Source organism: Vanellus vanellus, assembly GCF_965231255.1.
Source record: "Vanellus vanellus genome assembly, chromosome: 2".
Classification (NCBI taxonomy): Eukaryota; Metazoa; Chordata; class Aves; order Charadriiformes; family Charadriidae; genus Vanellus; species Vanellus vanellus.
The window spans coordinates 92973596-92993151 of record NC_138906.1 but is presented as its reverse complement, the minus strand read 5'-3'; the positions used below and the strand labels follow the sequence as shown (position 1 = coordinate 92993151).

Sequence of the window (19556 nt, the reverse complement as noted above, 5' to 3'; positions counted from 1 at the left end):
CAATAGTATCCAGTATAATCTTCTCCATATTTTTTCCAGGAACTGAGGTTAGACTTAACTGACCTGTAGTTCCCTGAGTCTTCCCTCATACCCTTTCTGGAGATTAGAAGAACACTGGCTAGCTTTGAGTCAGCGGGGACCTCCCCAGACTCCCAAAACCATTAACAGATGATCGAGAGGGGTCCTGCCATAACATCTGCTAGCTCCTTCAGTACTCTGGGATGAATCCCATCAGGCCCCATGGACTTGTGAACATTCAGCTGATAAAGATGGTCCCTTACAATTTTAGTGTCCACAAATGGGAAGACACTATTCCCACACTTGTGGTCCTCTAACTAAGGGGACCGGGCAGCCCAAGGTCTATCAGTATTATTAAAGACAGGCAAAAAGGCATTGAACACCTCTGCTTTTTCTTCATCCCTATTAGTCAGGTGACCACCTTCAACAAGTATTGGTCCAATGTTTTCTTTAAACCTCCACTTGCTATTAAAAAAGCCCTTCTTGTTGCCTGTCACAATGCTGGCCAGGTTCAACTCTAATAGAGCTTTGGCCTTTTGTGTTTTCTCCCCCCATGTACAAACCACACCTCTGTAATCTTCCTGCAAAGCCTGATCTTGCTGCCAGAGATTATACAATTTTTCTTATTCCTCTTGAGCTCCAGGAGTTCTCTGTTCAGCCAAGATGGTCTTCTGTCCTGTCTGTTCGACTTACAACACAGTGGAATTGCCTGCTCCTGTACTTCTAAAAGGCGGTTCTTAAAAACTGACCAGCACTAGCAGACCCCTAAGCCCTCAGAAGCAGATTCCCAGGGTAGTGTGCTCCCTGTACAGCTTAAAGTTTCCTCTCCTGAAGTCCAGGGTAACAACTCTGCTGTCCTTTTTTCTCATTACACTGAAAATTTTGAACTTGACCATTTCATGATCACTGTGGCCAAGACAGCCACCTACCATTGCATCTCGCACGAGTCCTTCTCTATTCACAAATAGCAAGTCTAGGAGGGCATCTTTCCTACTTGACTCACTGAGTACTTGTTAGAAGAAGTTGTCTTCCACAAACTTCAAGAATTTCCAAGACCTGCTCATCACAGCAGTGCAATATCCCCAGCAGATGTCTGGGAAGGTGAAATCTCCCATAAGGAAAAGGGCTACCAATCCAGAAATTTCTCCAAATTGCCTGTAGAGTAACTCATCAGCACTTACATCCTGGTTGGGCAATCGGTAGTAAACACCCACTACAACATCTCCTTTGTTTTCCATCCCCCTAATCCTCACCCAGAGGCTTTCAACCACATCATCACTAACTGCCAGGCCTGTACAATCAAACCTCTCCCTTACATACAGTGCCACTCCTCTGCCTCGCCTGCTCCGCCTAGCCCTCCTGAAACCCTCCATCCCAGCACTCCAACTGTGGGATTCATTCTACCAAGTCTCACTAACACCGATGATATCAGAGCTCTGGGAGGTGACCAATGCTTACACTTCATCTTGTTTGTTTCACATGCTGCGAGTGTTGGTGCACAAGCATTTCGGATATGCTCCTGAGCCCTCTGTGCTCCCAGGAGCAGCGTAAATGTTCCCACCAGCATTGCCACTCTCAGGTGTTACCACGTCAATCCGTGGCTTACCTTCGGCAATCCTGTTGGTATCACCTTCCCCCACTGATTCTAGTTTAAAGCCCTCTCCATAAGTCCCACCAGCTTACGTCCAAAGACATGTTTTCCCCGTTGGGACAGCTGCATCCCATCGGGCCCCAGCACCACAACATCTTCCTCTACTTTCCTTGAGAAGTACTAACTCAGCTGTACCTAACTCAGCAAAGCAGGCACCAGTGTTTATCATCACTGGTATCAAATTCAGTGGGTCAGCAGCTACAAAGCACATAAAATGCAGATCTGCATTTTGCAAGGAAAACAAGTGTTAATACAAAGACCATCATGTGAAAAATTTCCTTAGAAACAGAACTAGTAGTTTACTTGGCCATTGCACCAGCCAGTGTAATATTTATAATAATAAATTATAAATATATAGTATTAATAAATTATAAAAAACTATTTACATTCTAATTTTATATTTCTGTGTAATTTTTAAAAGATCTACTCCAATCAAACCCACTCCACTGAGAGGTAATTTTCATTATAACAAAAACCTGATTTATGTCTGGCATCTGAAACACACACAAAACCTTAGAGAGTGTGATACTACCATCTTAAGTCAGCTGAACTTTTAGGGTTACAAGCTTGAGCACCAATCAACAGGTTTTAACATGCTGCAACACCAAAGCAGCTAACTTGCAACTGTTTTGTTGACTCAGAAAGTTCTCACAAGTCCCCTCTGCCTAAATAAAAAGAACAGATTCTCCACAACTTGCTGAGAAAGAGCTCCTAGCTAAGCTCAAGGAAATATAAAATCTACCCACAGCTCCTAAAGCGAGACAGGCGAGTGCAGCACGACTGTAGCCATGGCCTCTCCAGGGTTACAGGTTGATACGTCTGACCTTGCTTAGAGCTAGGCAACCAGCCTGAGAAAAATAAGTGAAACCAAGCTGTGAATTCAGCTCACACCCTTTTGCAGTTCTGAAAGAGTGGTACCTGTTCCTCATAAAGCACCAGTGAAATCCTGAACAAGGGATGAAAACATTTGCAGAGGGATCCAGTGCGTTTAGCTACAGAACTAACATTTGCAATGGAAAGAGAGGTACAATCCTACAAGTTTTGAAATTATAATGAACCTAAAAAGAGAGACTGCAAAATATACTTAGCTTGACACACACTTTCCTACGTCTGTCTTAGAGTCAAGTCTCCAATTTTATGTGCTCTATTAGGAGAGATGTAGGCCAAATGTTAGTTCTTCCAAGAGAAGCTATAGTCCGGCACAACTGGTTCAAGCTGGAAACAGACAAATTTAAAATGATTAAAGGATTATCCTTTTCCATCAATTAGTGAGAAATCTAAAGCAAAAATAAAGGAAAAAAATCATAAAGCATTCCGTAAGCATAAGTTTAACATTGTTCATACAGTAACTTAAAATATTAAACCCAGAATCCTGCAATACAATTTTTGACATCATTTTTCCTACCAGAACCACACTGTATTTTGTCATAGTAGGGAATTCTTGGGAGACAGAGCAACTAAAACCTTCTTGGTACATAACCTTCTATACATCAGGACGGTAAACACATTGGGCGTTAGACATCATCAAGATGTATTTATTACAAAATCACATATTGGGCATTTAGACTAAAATCTCTTAATATCCTGTTTCACACCAAAAGATTTTGTATGGGAATGTATGAGAGAGAAATCCTCTGCACATAGTTGCGTTTCTAGCCATGAACAGCATACATGAGAAATTGCTTAACAAACTAAGAAAAATGTCACCTGCCTAACTTATTAAATCTCTAATAGGGAAAATAGAAGCACAGCCTCCTAATGCGTTTTCATTTTTCTGTTCCTTGAATATTTGTCAAAACTTGAAAGCTGTGGCAGCAGACAATCCAAAATGAGCGCCTCAGAACAGTATTTTAATTCTGTGGAAGAAATTTTCCCTTTAAACAAGAATATTACTTACTCCTTCATCTCAGGGTCCACTGAAAAATCTGCTTGGGCTTTCAGGAGGTTTGTCATTCAGCTATGTATGAAGAGAATAATCAATGTAAATTACTTCTTTCGTAAATAAAGAATAATCAGGTTACTATAGTTACCTTGTCTGAAACGTTTAATAAATAATGCATCTCTACAAGTCTCATAATTGGTAGTAATCTTTGCTCTGGTATCTCCAGAAAACCCTTTTAAAATTTAAATTGGTTTTAAACGTTCTGCTTTTGTAATCTTTGGGGTTTCATTTTATTTTTTATTTTATTGTAGTGGGAAAGATACCTCAAGCAAAAATACAAAATATGTTCACAAATGTTATTTTAGAAGGGTGAAAAATAAACAACTACATACAAGAATTATTACGAAAATATATCACAAAACCTGCAACTGGCCTCACTTTCCAGATTTCTATATTGCATGGGTGAAAACTTGCATCTGTGGAAATTAAGGCTGTTGTTTTATAATCAAAAATATACTCCTTCTTGCTCACCGTGTACAATTTTTATAGTCAATCAGTCAAATAATTCAATGTAACTGTTCAGATGCTTACCTACTGCATTTTGATTCTCTGGCCATTCTTGATATTAATAGTTTTAATGATACTAAACAAGATGACAAAATGTGCTGTGACTGAACATCTACATTTCCATTTCTAGCTTTTTTCCAGCCTATAGCATATGAAAAAATCTGCAGAGAACTGCAAAAACAGAATATTAGGCTATTTGTTTACAGAAAAAAAAAACTGGGCTTCATCCTACATCTTTTACAGCTAAGTCTGAACATTCAGCACAGATGTGGGTAGTTAAGAAATTGATATGCTGAAGACAATTAAATTTTAGATGCATAAGAAATACATCGGCCAATTCAGTTTTTGTTGGCATTGCAACACAAAGGAAGTTAAAGTGTATATAGCCTTGATTTCTGAAAACATGTTTATATTTTAGTCTAGTCTAAAAAGACATAAGTGGTAAGAAAGAATTATATATTCGGTCACATTAAAATGAAAATAGCCATTAGACTTTTCTACAGTTAAATGGTTGCATGTAAAAGGAAAATTACTCTTCAGTACCTAAACTGCCAAGTAATTTAAAAAATATTTCTAAATATTTTTAAAATCTGTATCTGGAATTCTCTTTTAAAAATATTCACATATTCAGCATACTTGGATGTAATTCAAATTCATAAATGTAACTGCACTTTTGTTTTATCTTTGGGCTTGCAAAGCAATCAGTATTAAAAAAAAAAAAAGTGATCTCATGTATTACTTCAAGGCATTCAGGTCAGAGATAGAGCATAATACGATTAAATAAACATTTCAGCATTTAAAACAGTAAGACTAGATTTTGTAAGTAAGCACCCAGCTTTTGACTTCAGCATCTCTGAAGAGCAAACACTGACAACTCTTCTAGACCCAGCAGCTTCCACTGCTTTGACATGGAACTGCTGATGACTTTGAAAACTGCCAGTTGCATGACTGCATTGATTCAGAAGTAAATAAAACATAATTAGTGGGGTAAGGTGAACTCGAGCAATACACTTCCACCCTTGAATTCAGCTGGAACTCTGTGATTTGTTACACTACTTTGATTTGATGTCACTTGGAGAGCTGGTAAGTTATGGTTCTGCTGCAGCTCTCCTTTATTGTGAACGCACAAACACAAATTCCAGGGTTTTCCACCCACTTTTAGAAAGAGAAATCTTAGTCTGAAGCAGCACTTCAGGCTGTTAATATTCTAACTCATGGTATTCAAACTGTGATCCATGAAGACGCAGTTGGCCGACAGTGCAGATCAAACCCCACCTCCTCGGCTTGACTAAGGAAAGCTGAATATACATTAATGGCACGTTAGCAAACTGTTAAGAATTTGAGGAATGTCAGGTGGATATTACCTGTTGGTGACCAAGGTAAAAAGAGATAATTTTTACAATAGGATATGGGGTACTATTTCAAAATGTCTGAAAATCAGCATTATAAACACTTCTGAGAACACAACTACAGTAAAGCAAAATAACAGTGCTGAGTGACCAAGTCAGGATCTCAGTTGTCTTTCTGTCTCTGCCTCTAACAATTGCCTAAAAATATGACAGTTTTTGACACTGACAACATTGAGGAAGAAGTGTTCAAAAGTGAAGAGGACTTAGACATCAAACAACTCAAAGGAAGCTTTACACAGATCTTCATGAGAAAAGGAGACCACCATATAGAAAAGAATGATTAGAATTCTTGTGTGCAGATCAGCAGTATTGCAGACACACTGGAATTCTTATTTTATGGAATAGATCTTGAGAGCTTTGGTGCAGCAAGCACCTTCAAGTCTATGTGTACAGGCGATCTATAATTCTGTAAACACTTTTAACTGCCCATGCTGTTTTTCTTTTTGTCATAACATTACTGTCCCCAACTTTTTCAGTAAATTTGTGCTAAATACCTTTCAGAAAACTTTCTAAAAAAAAAAAAAAAAAACCCACACAAAACCACAATGAAATGGGTTCTATATATGCTTAAGAACAAAACGTCTTCTTGCTTAACTGATGAGCATTGAAAAAAAAAAAAAAAAAAAAGAGCTTACTCTTAAGCAACTTAACTCCAGAGAGTTTCATCATCATTGCGTATTTCCCCTTTCTTTTCTGTTTTGGCCAGTAAAGCATGTAACTGGAAACAGTATTCATAAAAGAAGGTTTTCCTACGGTAATAGGAGTCAGAAGATCAAAGCGGGACTGAAAAGTAGTACTATTGCTGATAGTTATACCCTTAAAGTATGCTACAAAGGCTGTCATACACAGAACTTATTTTACTGTTTTAGTTTACCATTGGTGGACACAACAAACCCAGCCTTCTATTACACCTTTTTACAGACACTAAAAATAAAAATCATGAACTTATAAGCTATCTTTATTTTAGAGTCTTTGAATAAGGCATGTTCATATAACTGAATAATTCTGAAAGATTCATAAAATGATATTATTTGTTGTAGGACATCATGCAGCTACTGGCAATTACTGCATTAGGTGTAAAATTTTATAGTTGAAATCCTAAGGGTATCAACAATTTGGCTGTTATACGTACACAATTTCTTCACACAAGTTTATTCTTTAGTGCTTCTCTATAATGACAGGTGACAGTTTTTCTACTGGTCAGGTTTTAATACTATGAGCTCCAGCTGGCATCCCCTGGTACTCTAGCCTAGAAAAGTAGATTTCATCAAAAACTCTGTTTTCACAGCAAAATTAATGATTTCAATGTATCTGAACATAATCCGCAATACAAATTGTAAGTGAAAACAGAGATAAGGTAATAATCCCCCCCCGATACAGCTTGATGTAAACTTTTTTATATTTGGAAAATTCTGCTGAATAGCCAATAACTGTACATTTAAGTATTTGCATATGTTTTAGCCTTTTATTTTTGTAAATACAACCGCGTTGAATTGTTGGTTAGAATGAACAGCAAAGATGGACTTAAATGCTGGGTCTAATAACAACAACAGCAAAACTTTCACTGAAAATTTTGAGGGTTCAGATTAGCAAGAGGTTTACCAATTTCCAATCAATTTTCATATCAGAGTTCTAAGGAAAAGCACTGTTAAGCCAAATCCTCTAAACATTCTATTCAAAGAAATGTATATTCAGTAAAACATTTTAAAATCTTCAGCTTTTGGATTCAGTGGCGTACAATGTAGAGTGCACTCTGAAAAGGAAACTAAAAACTACCATTTTACTTATTAAAAACTTCACTTTTCATAGTGTTAGCAAAACAGATCTTATTGGAATTGCTTCCACTTTCTAATGGGCTTTATAATAAATATTTAATTATTTATAAGATTTCAGGGATATATCCTAATTCAAGCAGATAAAAAAACAAGTATTAAAATATCAGTGTATCCAACTTTTTGAAAAAATTAAAATAATTTATATACATTGCTATTTCAAAGTACAAACTGTTTTGCTGGTGTGAATAAACACAGGCATCTAGCATATAGTATTTGTGTTGCAGGCAAAACTTCAGGATAAATATTTTTTTATTTAAACAGATGAAAGCGCAGACATCATCTATAGCCTAATCCACACCACTGTTACCCAATGATTCATCTTCTATACAACAAGACTACAACAGGAAATTCCACTAGGTCTTAATTTAATTATGCGGCTGAACACTATGACTGATCAACTAATTCTTGTGCAGCAGGCAGAGCAATAGAATCGTCCTGGAAAGCTAAATATCTGGTGTAAATAAATGCACTTTGGGGACTAAGAAGCCATCTTCCCAGTGAAGGTTTGACTTTTTTACTGCAAGTATCCATACAAGTTCAATTCTTTCTATTCACATTCATCCCATACCACACAGTTCCCCTTCACCTTCCTTTACAGCATAGGTCATAAGTATAACTGCAGTTAAAGAAACTTGCTGGTTTGGACACTACGATATAATGCTTGTGTTTAGTCAAATCAGCAGCAATATCGTAACCCTATTCAACAATAGCGAAGGCGCACTAGTCTGGTGTAGGACAGAATTTCAGTTTCACTTTATTTATTATATTAAGAAAAAGTTTAGAAACATGCACTGACAGCTATTGCCTGATCTTTAAAACTTGCTGTAATTAAGTGCAATGAAGTTCATCCGTGTTATAAACCAAGTTAACTTTTCAATCAGGGATGAGTTCAACTATAAAAAGTAATCTAACAAATATGTAAATAGTGGACTATATAAGCCATAAAAGGGTTTACTTTCCCCAGTGGTCTTTTAAGTTACTTATTATGTCCCTAAAACTGTGGCTTTGACTCGTTGCTTGCAGGTGCTGATTCAGACTGTGATGGCTCTGAATCTGCAATAAAAAAAGATTAAAGTTCTTAGGATAACTTTAACCATAAGAATAAAAAGGTCAACTGAAATTTTCAGTTTCTCTCTCACGTAAACATGCATACAAATTCCAGTACTTTTAATTTTTAACTAACAAGATAGACCAGCTACGTACAAAGTTTGCAGTATGATGCAAATCGACCCAACATAAATGGATTATAGATTTACATATGGAATGGGTCCTGTCTAATATGTCTTGGACTTATGCTGTGCAAAAGATAACAGAGAAAGCTCCATCTTGAAAGAGAGCTGCACAGTGCTTATGCTGCCAGTTGCTTTGGATAAGTAGACAAAAGTACTCAAGTCGGAAGAAAATACATGCACTACCTTCAGTGCATATCTGAAAGAATGAAAAGGACAAGGTCAAAACTGAATCAAGGTACATGTCTGGATGAAACCATACTGTTAAGAGCATAAAAAAAATAAATCTCCTTTTACATTGAGATACAGAATCAATCTCAATTGGAATAGCTATAATTGACAAAGGAGGGCAATACAAGCAAAGCAGGTATCATGTTTGCGAAAGAAAAGCATCTCAAAAATAAGATACCTCTATATATCAAACTATGCAGCATACTGACTTTTCAGCAGCCTTTACAGTATACCCACCATTTTGTTCTCTGTGCCTGTCGTATAACCAAACCAATATCATGATTACTCTAAAAAATCTTCAGCTTGCTTTATATCCCAAATGTCCCATTAGAGACACACTTCACATTAAAGAAATCAACTGTCACCAAATGAATGAATTTGAGGTTTTGAAAATCCCAAATCCTTTCATTTTACTCACAGTAATGGAAAAGAAAAATGTCAGTGCACAAGTTAAACAGAATCTGAAGACAAATGAAGAATATTCAAGGTTTTCTTTCATGCTAAGGAAGAGCACTTTTAGGCTCCATGGTTGAACTGTTAGGTCATTGCGCCTCCCAAGGAGTCATCCTCTGCATGATCTGAGCTTGGATACTTAAGTTGACTTTGAAGAGTGGCTTCTCAGGTTATGCACCCTCTTTCAGGTCCAGACCAAGATCTGGCTTCATCCCTTAGTTTTACAGCAGTTTTTTTTCTGAACAACACACAACTACTAGTTTTCTGTTTGCCTGTTTTCTTCTGATACTCACCTGGAGGAAGAGGTTCTGCACAAACACACAAAAAATATTACTGTAGATACATTAATGGAAGACACAAAGATGAATTCAGGAAGTGCTAAAGTGTCACAGAAACTAAATTAACTGGCCTCTAAGACTTCCACATACTGATATTTTAAGGTCAAGGGAGTCATGGCAATCCACAGTGTATACACAAGCATTCACTGACTCAAATAAAGAAAAGAAAATTCTGGTGCTTGTAATGTGTATGTTCAATAGCATTTTAAAAGGTTGCTACAAAAACTGATATTCCCACCATGGTTACCAAGTCACTGTAAAAAGCCTAAGCAAAAGGTCTTTGACAGAAGTAAGAGGAATTTTCCGCCTTTTAACCTTTATAACTGTTTTCAATTGATGCATTTCATGGCTATTACCATTGTGCATGACAAAGTAGGGTTTGAAATCATAGGTATACATTGGATAACTTTTTTTCCTTTCCAATAAAACTGTTGCAACTCCACTGTCTTCATTGATACACATATATTTATTTTGACAAATTTTTATGAACAGTGATCCATTTCTTAAATATGAGTATTGTTGACATTTGTCACAAGTTTTGAGAAAAATATTAGGGGCTAAAGACTGTTCACAAAAAATAGGCAACAAATATTTTACGGTCTGCTTAAATTTAGGCAGCAGGACGGCTGTGTCTCTGCAGCATTTTACAAAAACAAGTCACACAGAAGGCCTTGGATTGCAACAGAGCATACTTCTGCAATTGTAAGGATGAAAAAATCCATGAAAGTCCTTGCCTTCACTGACTACAGACAGGAGCACCCTTTTCTTTAGCTGGTTATAGGGTATGCATGGTAATTCTGTAAGTCTCACCATATTCAAAAAGAACCACACAAGTTATTCAGGCTACCCTGTGCTGCTACCTTGAGATCCCAATTCACTTTAGAAGAAAGAGCTTTCAATAATTTTACCTTTGGACTGCTGACTATTTCCTGATGTTTCATGAATCTTTTTTTCCCACACAGTACACTGGTGAAACCAATCAGTCCCATAACCGTTGCTAATTAATTTGCTAAAGTTTACTGCTTCGCTTTTTCTCTGAGCAGGCCTGTAAGTCCAATATTAAAGAAAACAATGACATAAGTTATCAAAAACTGGGAATAGGTGGGAAAATTTTATTTTGCACAGAAAAGGCCATAGCCTTATAACATAATTTACTTCTATTTAACTAAACATATATTCTACGTGTAATCATGTAAAAAAAAAAACACAAACAAAAAAACAACAAAGCACACAACTACACTTGATTCAGTAACATGTAATTTTACATGAGAAGAGCTATCCATTTTATTGGAACTTCACATGTATAATAGTTACACAGCTTTGGTCTTAGATGAAAAAGGGAAATCACACAAAGAAAGTGTAAGTAAAAAAGGCTGACTGTGCTGCATGAAGGTGAAACTTTGCCCCAGATTTGCTCCTAAGTTCATTAGACAGCTTAATCACTTATTTTGCACCATTAACATATTTCTAAAACATACTGGGATTACTGATGACTCTGTAATAAATTTTTAAGACAAAGTATGCAGAAACAATTCAGTTGGGCACACAACTGATGATGCAATTACATCACATCACAGGTGATCTAATTTGCTTAAAAGACTTATCTCCCAGGTGTTCATTACAGTATTTTTTGCTGTGCCTAACCTTATATAAGCTACAGTTTATGTGTTTTCTTAAAATGGTGATCCTACCATCTCTGTACCTATGCTTACAGAACTAACAATGTATGTTATAGTTTGCATCTGTTCACTGGTATTGAGAAAAAAAAAAAAAAGACAATTTAGAATACAATAAAAGTGTGCTATATGAAGACATGCAATATATGCTTAGCTTTCCTAAGCAAAGTTATAACAAATAGCTTTCCTGTACAAGTTAAAGTGCTATTATTTTAGCTGTTTGTAAAACTATTTTACTATTGCACAATAGCAAGTTTAGTAGCAGTAAGAATCCACAAGTCCATACACATATCCATTGATCTCTGCAATTTCACAAGAAGTAATATTACTTGCATGCACAAATAGTTGCAGGCTTAGGAGCTTAATGAATTTCACGTGTGTACTACTTACATAGGTGGGAAGGTAAGCTTATTTTTCCCACTAAATTCCTTGTTTGTAGAAACATTCGGCATTCTGCTTGGATATTTAGGGTTTATAGCTGGGAGCTTTACCTGTGTTAGAGAAATCTTAACTTAATAAAAGTTAAGTTATGATAAAAATAACCAAGAAGATTATATGATATAACCTTCAAAAGTGAAGGTTACATTAAAGGCCCTAAATGTCTTCAAATTTTACTGTCTTACCTATATTATTTCCATAGGTAAGGGTACTGGAGTATAAGGGAATAGCAAAAGATATAGCAGCACCTTAGTTAGTTATTCTAGATGAGATCAGTGGTTTATTCAGTATGTCAATAATGCAAAATGGGCTCTCCACAAGCTTTTCTCCTCACAGTACGTTTCTATCCAAAGTTAAGCTTCATATTCAAACGTACCCACTGCAACCTCTCATCTTGGCTCATTTCTCTATATGCAGTGTATGAAAAAATCCCAGCAAGACCAGAAATTCATTTCCAGTTTAATTACTACATTATTTTTTTTTTTTATAAAAAACAAAAATATCCCATATAAAAAGAAAATAGTTGTGGTACGTTAATTAAATGTTTGAAATTTGAACAAATGCAGATATATTGGGAGAAGCCTACAACAGAAAGTATATTTTACTTGTATCATCTTTCACTTGCTAATGATAGGTAAAGTAACTCAGTGTTGAAAGAAAGAAAGATAAGACGACACCTAGAAAGCCAGTGAAATAACATCACTGGCTTTAGGACTGAAAGCTGGAAAACTGAAAAGTAATGGAGAAACATTAGCAATATGTATCAAAGCTGTTCATTTTAACTTTGATCAAAATCAACAGGGTCAACTTACTTCCCTCTCAAAGCATTAAATTAAATATCCTCAACAACTCCCAGCTATCTTTCACTAATAGCTGCTAAGAAATTCTGAAGTTAAAGAAAAAACTAAGTGTTTTTAAAGACTATTTACATCTACTTTCATTGCATGAAGAAAAGAGGGGGAAAAGAAGTCATGAAGATAGCACAGCATTTTCAGAGCTTATCAGCAAAGCTTTTGTGTTACACTAATCTATCCTTTTAATTAGAACCTAAGTATTATTTGACCATTTTCTCTTTTAAACATGCAACACAGGAGGGCGCCCCATAGGATAAGAGATATTACTGGCAGATTCTTTTAAAAAAAAATCAGGACAGGGTAACTGGAAGTGAAGTGTATTGCTCTGTAAATTTAAAAGTAAAGATACTTTTTCACCTATGTGGACATACCTACTGCAATACAGTTAGCAGAGAAAAAAAATTATGAACAGAGTGCAAAAATTAGATGCATCATCTGCAGACACACTTGGATTGCAGACACTACAAAACAATTCCCATAAAAACATCTGCGAGATTCCAAAACAGATGTAAATGCACCATAGACTTCTCATGGAGCTTGTGCACATTTAGTATGGAAAAAGCAAAAAGTATAATAGCATTTGAATACATCCGATCAGTAACAAGCCACTAAAAGCAGCAGACCTGAATAACCTGGGAGAAAGTGATGCCTAGGATAGACAGTTCTACTCATTCTGAAACAGGATATCAAGGCAAACCAACGTGTTCAGTCAGTGCTGAAATCCCTACAAACTTCAGGGGAGTCAGAGTTTCACCAGAAGAAAAATTTCAGAATCTGGTAAAGAATAACTGGATGAGCTGCTAGAGAGCTGCTCTTCTCCCTGGCGACAAGTGATAGGACAAGAGGAAATGGGTTCAAGTTATGTCAGGGCAGGTTTAGATTGGATATTAGGAAGCATTTTTTCACTGAAAGGGTTATTAAACATTGGAATAAGCTGCCCAGAGAGGTGGTGGATTCACCATCCATGGAGGTGTTTAAGAAAAGGGTAGATGAGGTGCTTAGGGACATGGTTTAGGAGTGGTGGTGTTTTTATCAGGGTAGGTTAATGGTTGGACTTGATGATCTTAAAGGTCCCTTCCAACCTCACTGATTCTATGATTCTATGATTTCAGCCTGCCATGTTATATTGAAACTTAATCAGTTTAAAAACTGGGACAGTTGTCAAAGACGAAGAGATGAGACTAGCAAGGGCATGCAGTGATGTCAGAGGAAGGGGGGGGGGGGTCTGTTGTCCAACCTGGAGGTTAAAAAAACACATTAGCTGCTTAGAACTGCTTTTCAAATCCATTAACTCTGCTGAAGCAGCCTATTTGTGCTTTACATTTCAAAATTCTATCCTATTGTGCAAAAAATGATAGTGCTGTTTTCTGTCTATCATTAAACTGCACCATTTCAAATCTGACATACTATGGAAGTTTCAGATCCAGGACACAGTTACCTACAGTTTCAGCTGATAAAACCAGTTTAATTAGACAAGTAGAAATCACCAATCTCGGGTAACTTTTATCACATATTGAAGGCATGATGGCACACAGGACAACACAGAAACACAACTTGATTTGATAGGCAGGATATATAAATAGTAAAACAGGTGAGACTCTTCTTAGCATTGAAGAGAAGCATAAGAAAAGGAAGTCTAGTAATTGAAGAGTTAAAGGGGCAGGGGGAAGAGAAAAGCCTAAAGAGATTTTGTCTATAGATAGACAAAGGCACAAATGTCAAAACTAAAGTCAAGGAAAAATGGGGAAAGGAAAAGCAATGAGGAAAGACTTGAAGGGTGCTAGCAAGTGTCACACATTGTTTTAAACATTGTCTTTCTTTTCTTGGTATTAAATGAGACAGGTTAGCATAACCTGCAGGTATCAAAACGTTCCCTAATGTTCAAATTGGCAAACAAGTGACAAAAGGAGCAGGGAACAGATCAGAATTTGGTTTTGGAGGGCACCTGCAATCCCATCAGGTGCTGTTTGTTACTTTGCTGTGCAAATTCAGCATTAAAAGCAGACCCTTGTGGCACTATGCCCCAATGGTTATAGCTGAGGAGTCATTTTCGCTGTGACATGCCTCTAACAGCCATCAAGATAAAGCAAACTATGTAGGACATTTATTACATGTTCTTGGTTTAAAGTGTTCTCTCCCTTTGTGAAGGGATGGCAATGACATACCCTAAACATTACTACCTAAATTTATTATACATCCACATTTATTAGTCTCAGATGCAAAAAACATGAAAGCTAAAAGCCTTCAGATGAAATCCTGGCTCCCCCGCGACCAAGGGAAAAATTCTAGATTACATTCCAAATCTCTCTCTGCGGTAAAATCCTGACCTCAGATGAGTAATCCTTTTGCTACAGGACATATGTATGTATGCATATATACACACACATTTCGGGCAAGTGCCTGAAAGAGATGAGTTCAGACACAAAGTACTAATCTTAATGGTGCTACAGGAAGATTGCCTAATGCTGATGCTAACCCTGATACCACCTCCAGCTGATCTCCCACCCATATACAGGCCTACCTCTTTCTTAAGGTCACAGCATTTTCAACCCAACCCAGCTCGTCCACCAGGCAAAAGGATACTTCCACCTGGGCTAGTAGTCCATCACTTTGCCATGAGCATAAAGACTAAATCTTTCATGCACTATCATGTCTTTGCTGCTCTGCAAAATTCCCAGAACGAGAATTATCCCTTTGATTAAGGCTTTAGGGAGGAACTACAGGATCTATCCCGAGGCACGGAAAACCATGTCATGGTCCCCCTGACCTCCAATCCTCCTCTACACAGTGACAACCATAGCCTGAGGAGCAGTGGAGATTCTAATACTTAGAACAAAGTGGCATAAAGGCTTAAAGCTCCAGAGCAAGGGCCCACTTGGGAACAATGTTTTCCAAACTGAGTAGAACAGGTACCCTTAGAGGTTAAAATGTTTTTGCACTTGTCCCTAAGGGAGTCCTTTGGGATTTATCTCAGTGATTGCATCACGCGTCTCTCTTCCGAACAAATGCTTAGTCAGACTGGACTGAAAAATATTTTCAATATGTTCAGTCCAACACTTGAAGTAGTTTGCTACTGCAGTGTCATCACGTAGTCAAACAAATTGAATATTCCTTAGAAATTTGCCTGTGGCATTCTGGAATACAACTCTTACAATTCAACATACAAGATATACGGTGAAAAAACTAAAATGAAGGTTGTTTGGTAGGGCTAGTTCCATTGTCTTACTTGAAGACTCTTCACTAAGGTACTCTTAAAGTACAGGATAGAAACCTCCTACAAGGGGAGATACAAGAAATAGCCGTGAAAGAAGCACCAGGTGATGTTTCAAGATATATGAGAGACACTTTTCAGGGTACAAGAAAGGTACTGTGAATGACAGCCACTTCAGAGATGGTGGTATGGAGGTAGAGCTAAGCTAAAGCTATAGACCCAGGATGTGCCTTCTCAGGCACCTAATCTTAAAGAAAAAGGTTTGGTAGATTCAGTATCTTAGACAAAACTCAACTTCAGCTTCTAGAACAGCAGTGTAAATTATGTATCAGGGCCTCAGCAGATTTGGAATCTGAGCTCAATATGTAACATATATTCACTTTGTATTTGGTGATAAATAAAACACATGGGAACTTTCGTTCACATGACTGAATGAAACTGGGTCTTGATCAAACTCCACCCAAATAGAAATGGACCTCAGTCTCACTTTACCAGTTACCACATGGACCTGTATTACACTTACTGTTATCAAAGTTAAATTTGACTCTTAGAGCACTGAAGATAATTGGTTCTTAACTAAGGGAGCAAGGGACAGCACTTCTCCCTCCTAGCTGGATTCTTTAAGAGAGTCTGTGGCAGGCTAAGTTTCTATTTTCAGTGCCTTAAATTTTTGATTGAAAAAAGCTTCACCTACAAGCATCAGGCAAATTATAGTTTAATTATACGTTACTTGTTTGCCCATTTCTGCAGATTAGGTAAACATTCCCAAGCCTATTCAGAAATGAGGTGTTCCCATTTACACAAGCCATCATTCTGAATTTGTGCTAGTTACTCATCTCAACAAAGGCTAAGGACTTTTTTTCCTAACATGTCCAACATCTGCCCCTCCATTCAAGAAGGGAAGTACTCATGTTCAAGTACATCAAATGCCTTGCCATGGATATTCCACAGACAATGAGGCAACAAAGATTATGGAGGATATTAAGAAAAATAAGGCTTCAGCATCTAAATTGGGCAGGGAGGATGAGAGAGGGATGTTTCCAAGACAAAACGCCAAGATCATCACAGAAAGGTTTGTTCTGGGCATAGCTTGTGCTATACTTATTTTGTCTGGGATACATCTTCCATTCAAAGACAGGTAGTGCAGTATCTTTGGGGACTCCTACATTTCAAACTAAAATGAACCCCTTTTTGGGAACAGTCTTCTGTTCCTTCCTCCTTCTTCTTTCTTCCTCTCCCAAGATCACTAAACAAGAATTCTGTTCACCAAATGTAATTGCAGGGGAAATAAAGCACAAGAACATGGAAACTATCTGCTGGCTTTCATTCACACTTAAGTATACACACCATATAATGTGACTGGAAACTGCTTTTCTGGTTCATACACTATAGCTGTGGCACTTAAGAGAAACACAGCTTTCTTCTCATTCTCTAACTGCAGTATAAAAATTGCTTCTGGAATACAGAAAGTGGTGTGGACTACAGCTTCGCTTTCTATAAGAACCCACAGGCCCAGCTAGAAGTGTCTTCACAAGCTCTACAAAGCATCATCACAGATGATCTCCATCATACCTTCTTTTTCTCTGCGTTTTCTTTGACCTCAGCATCCCGCTGCCAAACACTTTTCATATCAAAATCAAAAGGCCCTCTTCTTGTCTCATAACTATTACCATGATGGTCATCAGCCTTAAACTCTCTGTGAACCATATAATCTGGTAGAGAGGAAACGTAGCTCCTGCAGGCAGAGATTTAACACTTGTTTGTACAAGGGATACATATCTTGCACTTTAGTACAAAAGTATTCTGAAACACTAACATGGGAAGAGAGAACCCAAGAAGTTATGTGGGGTATCAGCAGACTTACCGTGGCTCATCAGTTGCTGGGGGATTGGAGCAGTGTGAGTACCAGTCAGGTGCTGCATATGCTGCTGGAGAAGACTTCATTGTCACAGGAGTGTAGTGCTTCAGTAGGTCTTGAGAGAAAAAGACAAAAGCCACTACTTTTCTGACTTCTTATCTGTTTGCAAAAATATTGCCTTTGTTTTCAGGTTGCTGTTTTGTCAGGAAGAAATGCTTGCTTTATTCAGTAAGGAGCATTTGTCTCCCTTGATAAAACAGACAGTCAGAAACTTGCAGCATTGCGTTCCACTTGTACATTGTTTATCCTGCTCTAAATGCTTTGGCGTGTTTCTACCGATGTTAATTCGTATTTCTGCATTTGTCACCCTGCTCTAAGTGTCCATGCAAGACATCTGCTCAAGTTCCCCAAGCTTCCTTCTTCAATAAAGGAAATGACAAAACCATAGATCACCTTGGTACAAGAACAGAATACATACAGCACTGTAACAAACTGAATGTCATCACAAAATACACTTTATAAACCTCTAACAAGTTTTCTGATGATGCTTTCTTGTGACATCATTTTCACCAGACTGCTACTTAAACAGCTCAAGCATAAATTGTGAAGATCTCACTCAAATGCAGCTAAAACATCATCTACTTAGATCAGATACAGTGCAAAACTACACATTTTGCTAAAAGGTACCTATATACAATAGACTGCAAGGATGTCTTGACAAGGTGACCTCTTATGTCAGATTTTCAGGCGCTCATTTTTTCTATAGGTTAATTTCAAAACTCCAGAGGATTCTTCTGTAGTATCTACCTGCACCTTCTACCACCACACTCAAGCAAAGCCAAAGAAAACAAAGGAAAAACAAACAAGCAAGAGAGACGCTCACCAGGTCGGCCTCCTTGCTTTGCCAGCCTGACGTAAGCTGAATCGGTCTCTTTGATCCACTTCCTGCGGCACCCCGGCACAGCTTCACAGGGAGCTTTTGCAAGGTCACCAAGGCCCAGAATCTGGGATGGTGGAGGCCTCTTCGAGGCTACTGACTTCTCTAGCCGTTCCAGTGGCATGTGGTATTACCATCCTGTGATAACAGAAAATATTTATGGTAAAAGCTAACTGCTAGTATCCCTTTTTCAGGCAACTAACAAATCGAGCCCACCTGAAACTTGAGCAACATGCTGCATTTCAGTTTGGAGACAGAAGACCAGGCTTGCTTATTCTGGGAGATACAATACATGCAAGTTCTAGAGGATTAGACGCAACACAGGAACACCTTGGTTTCAAACAGCATTCAAGTTTTCACAGAAAGTGTTCTAATACAGGGCATCACACATCTTCATGCAGAAAACTATTTCCAAGGGCACCAAGAGGCACAGAAAACAGCAGGAAATGCTTAAGCCTTTGGTTTCCTTTCCTTCTCCCCCCATTAACAAAAGCAAAGACAGTACCTGTCTGTTTGCAGGTCGTTATTTGTAAAACAACCAAACCCAATCCCTGAATCGCCCACCTCCCCAAATAAAAATAAAAATGAAAAAAAAAAAATACCCTACCTCCTGATACATTCCTTTCTCAATTTCTAGTGAGCAAAAAGAAAATATAAATAAATCCTCGTTAATGGGAAAACGAAGGGGCAGAGAAGAAAACCAGGCTAAGGAATGATGCCATGGAAGGTGCACAGGACACTTACTGAAGCCACTCAGAGCGCAGAACACGCCGTTTGGTGGCTGTAAGGAAACCACCTGAAGGCAGGCACCCCATCAAACAGCTCCTGGGCAGAAACAAGCGTTTGCTACACCGAACCGCAGCTCCAAAAGCAAAAACCACCGCGACCACCCAGGGTAGAGAAGCCAAGGGCGGCAGCCCCCGTCGCTCGCCCGCCCGCCCGGCGGCCCAAGGCGGGTCGGCAGAGCGG

The 19556-nt window shown here is 37.9% G+C and overlaps 1 protein-coding gene across 1 annotated transcript; it reads right to left on the bottom strand.

The window, feature by feature from the left end:
• Positions 1 to 8353: 8353 nt before the first annotated feature.
• On the bottom strand, positions 8354 to 18711 carry LOC309686493 (uncharacterized protein C7orf57 homolog; the record flags this gene model as incomplete). The annotated part of the gene is made up of 7 exons (XM_082499201.1): positions 8354 to 8415; positions 9569 to 9583; positions 10522 to 10658; positions 11680 to 11780; positions 17365 to 17527; positions 17657 to 17765; positions 18534 to 18711. 7 exons carry the CDS (start codon positions 18709 to 18711, stop codon positions 8354 to 8356), a joined length of 765 nt encoding a protein of 254 aa, XP_082355327.1.
• Positions 18712 to 19556: the final 845 nt, after the last annotated feature.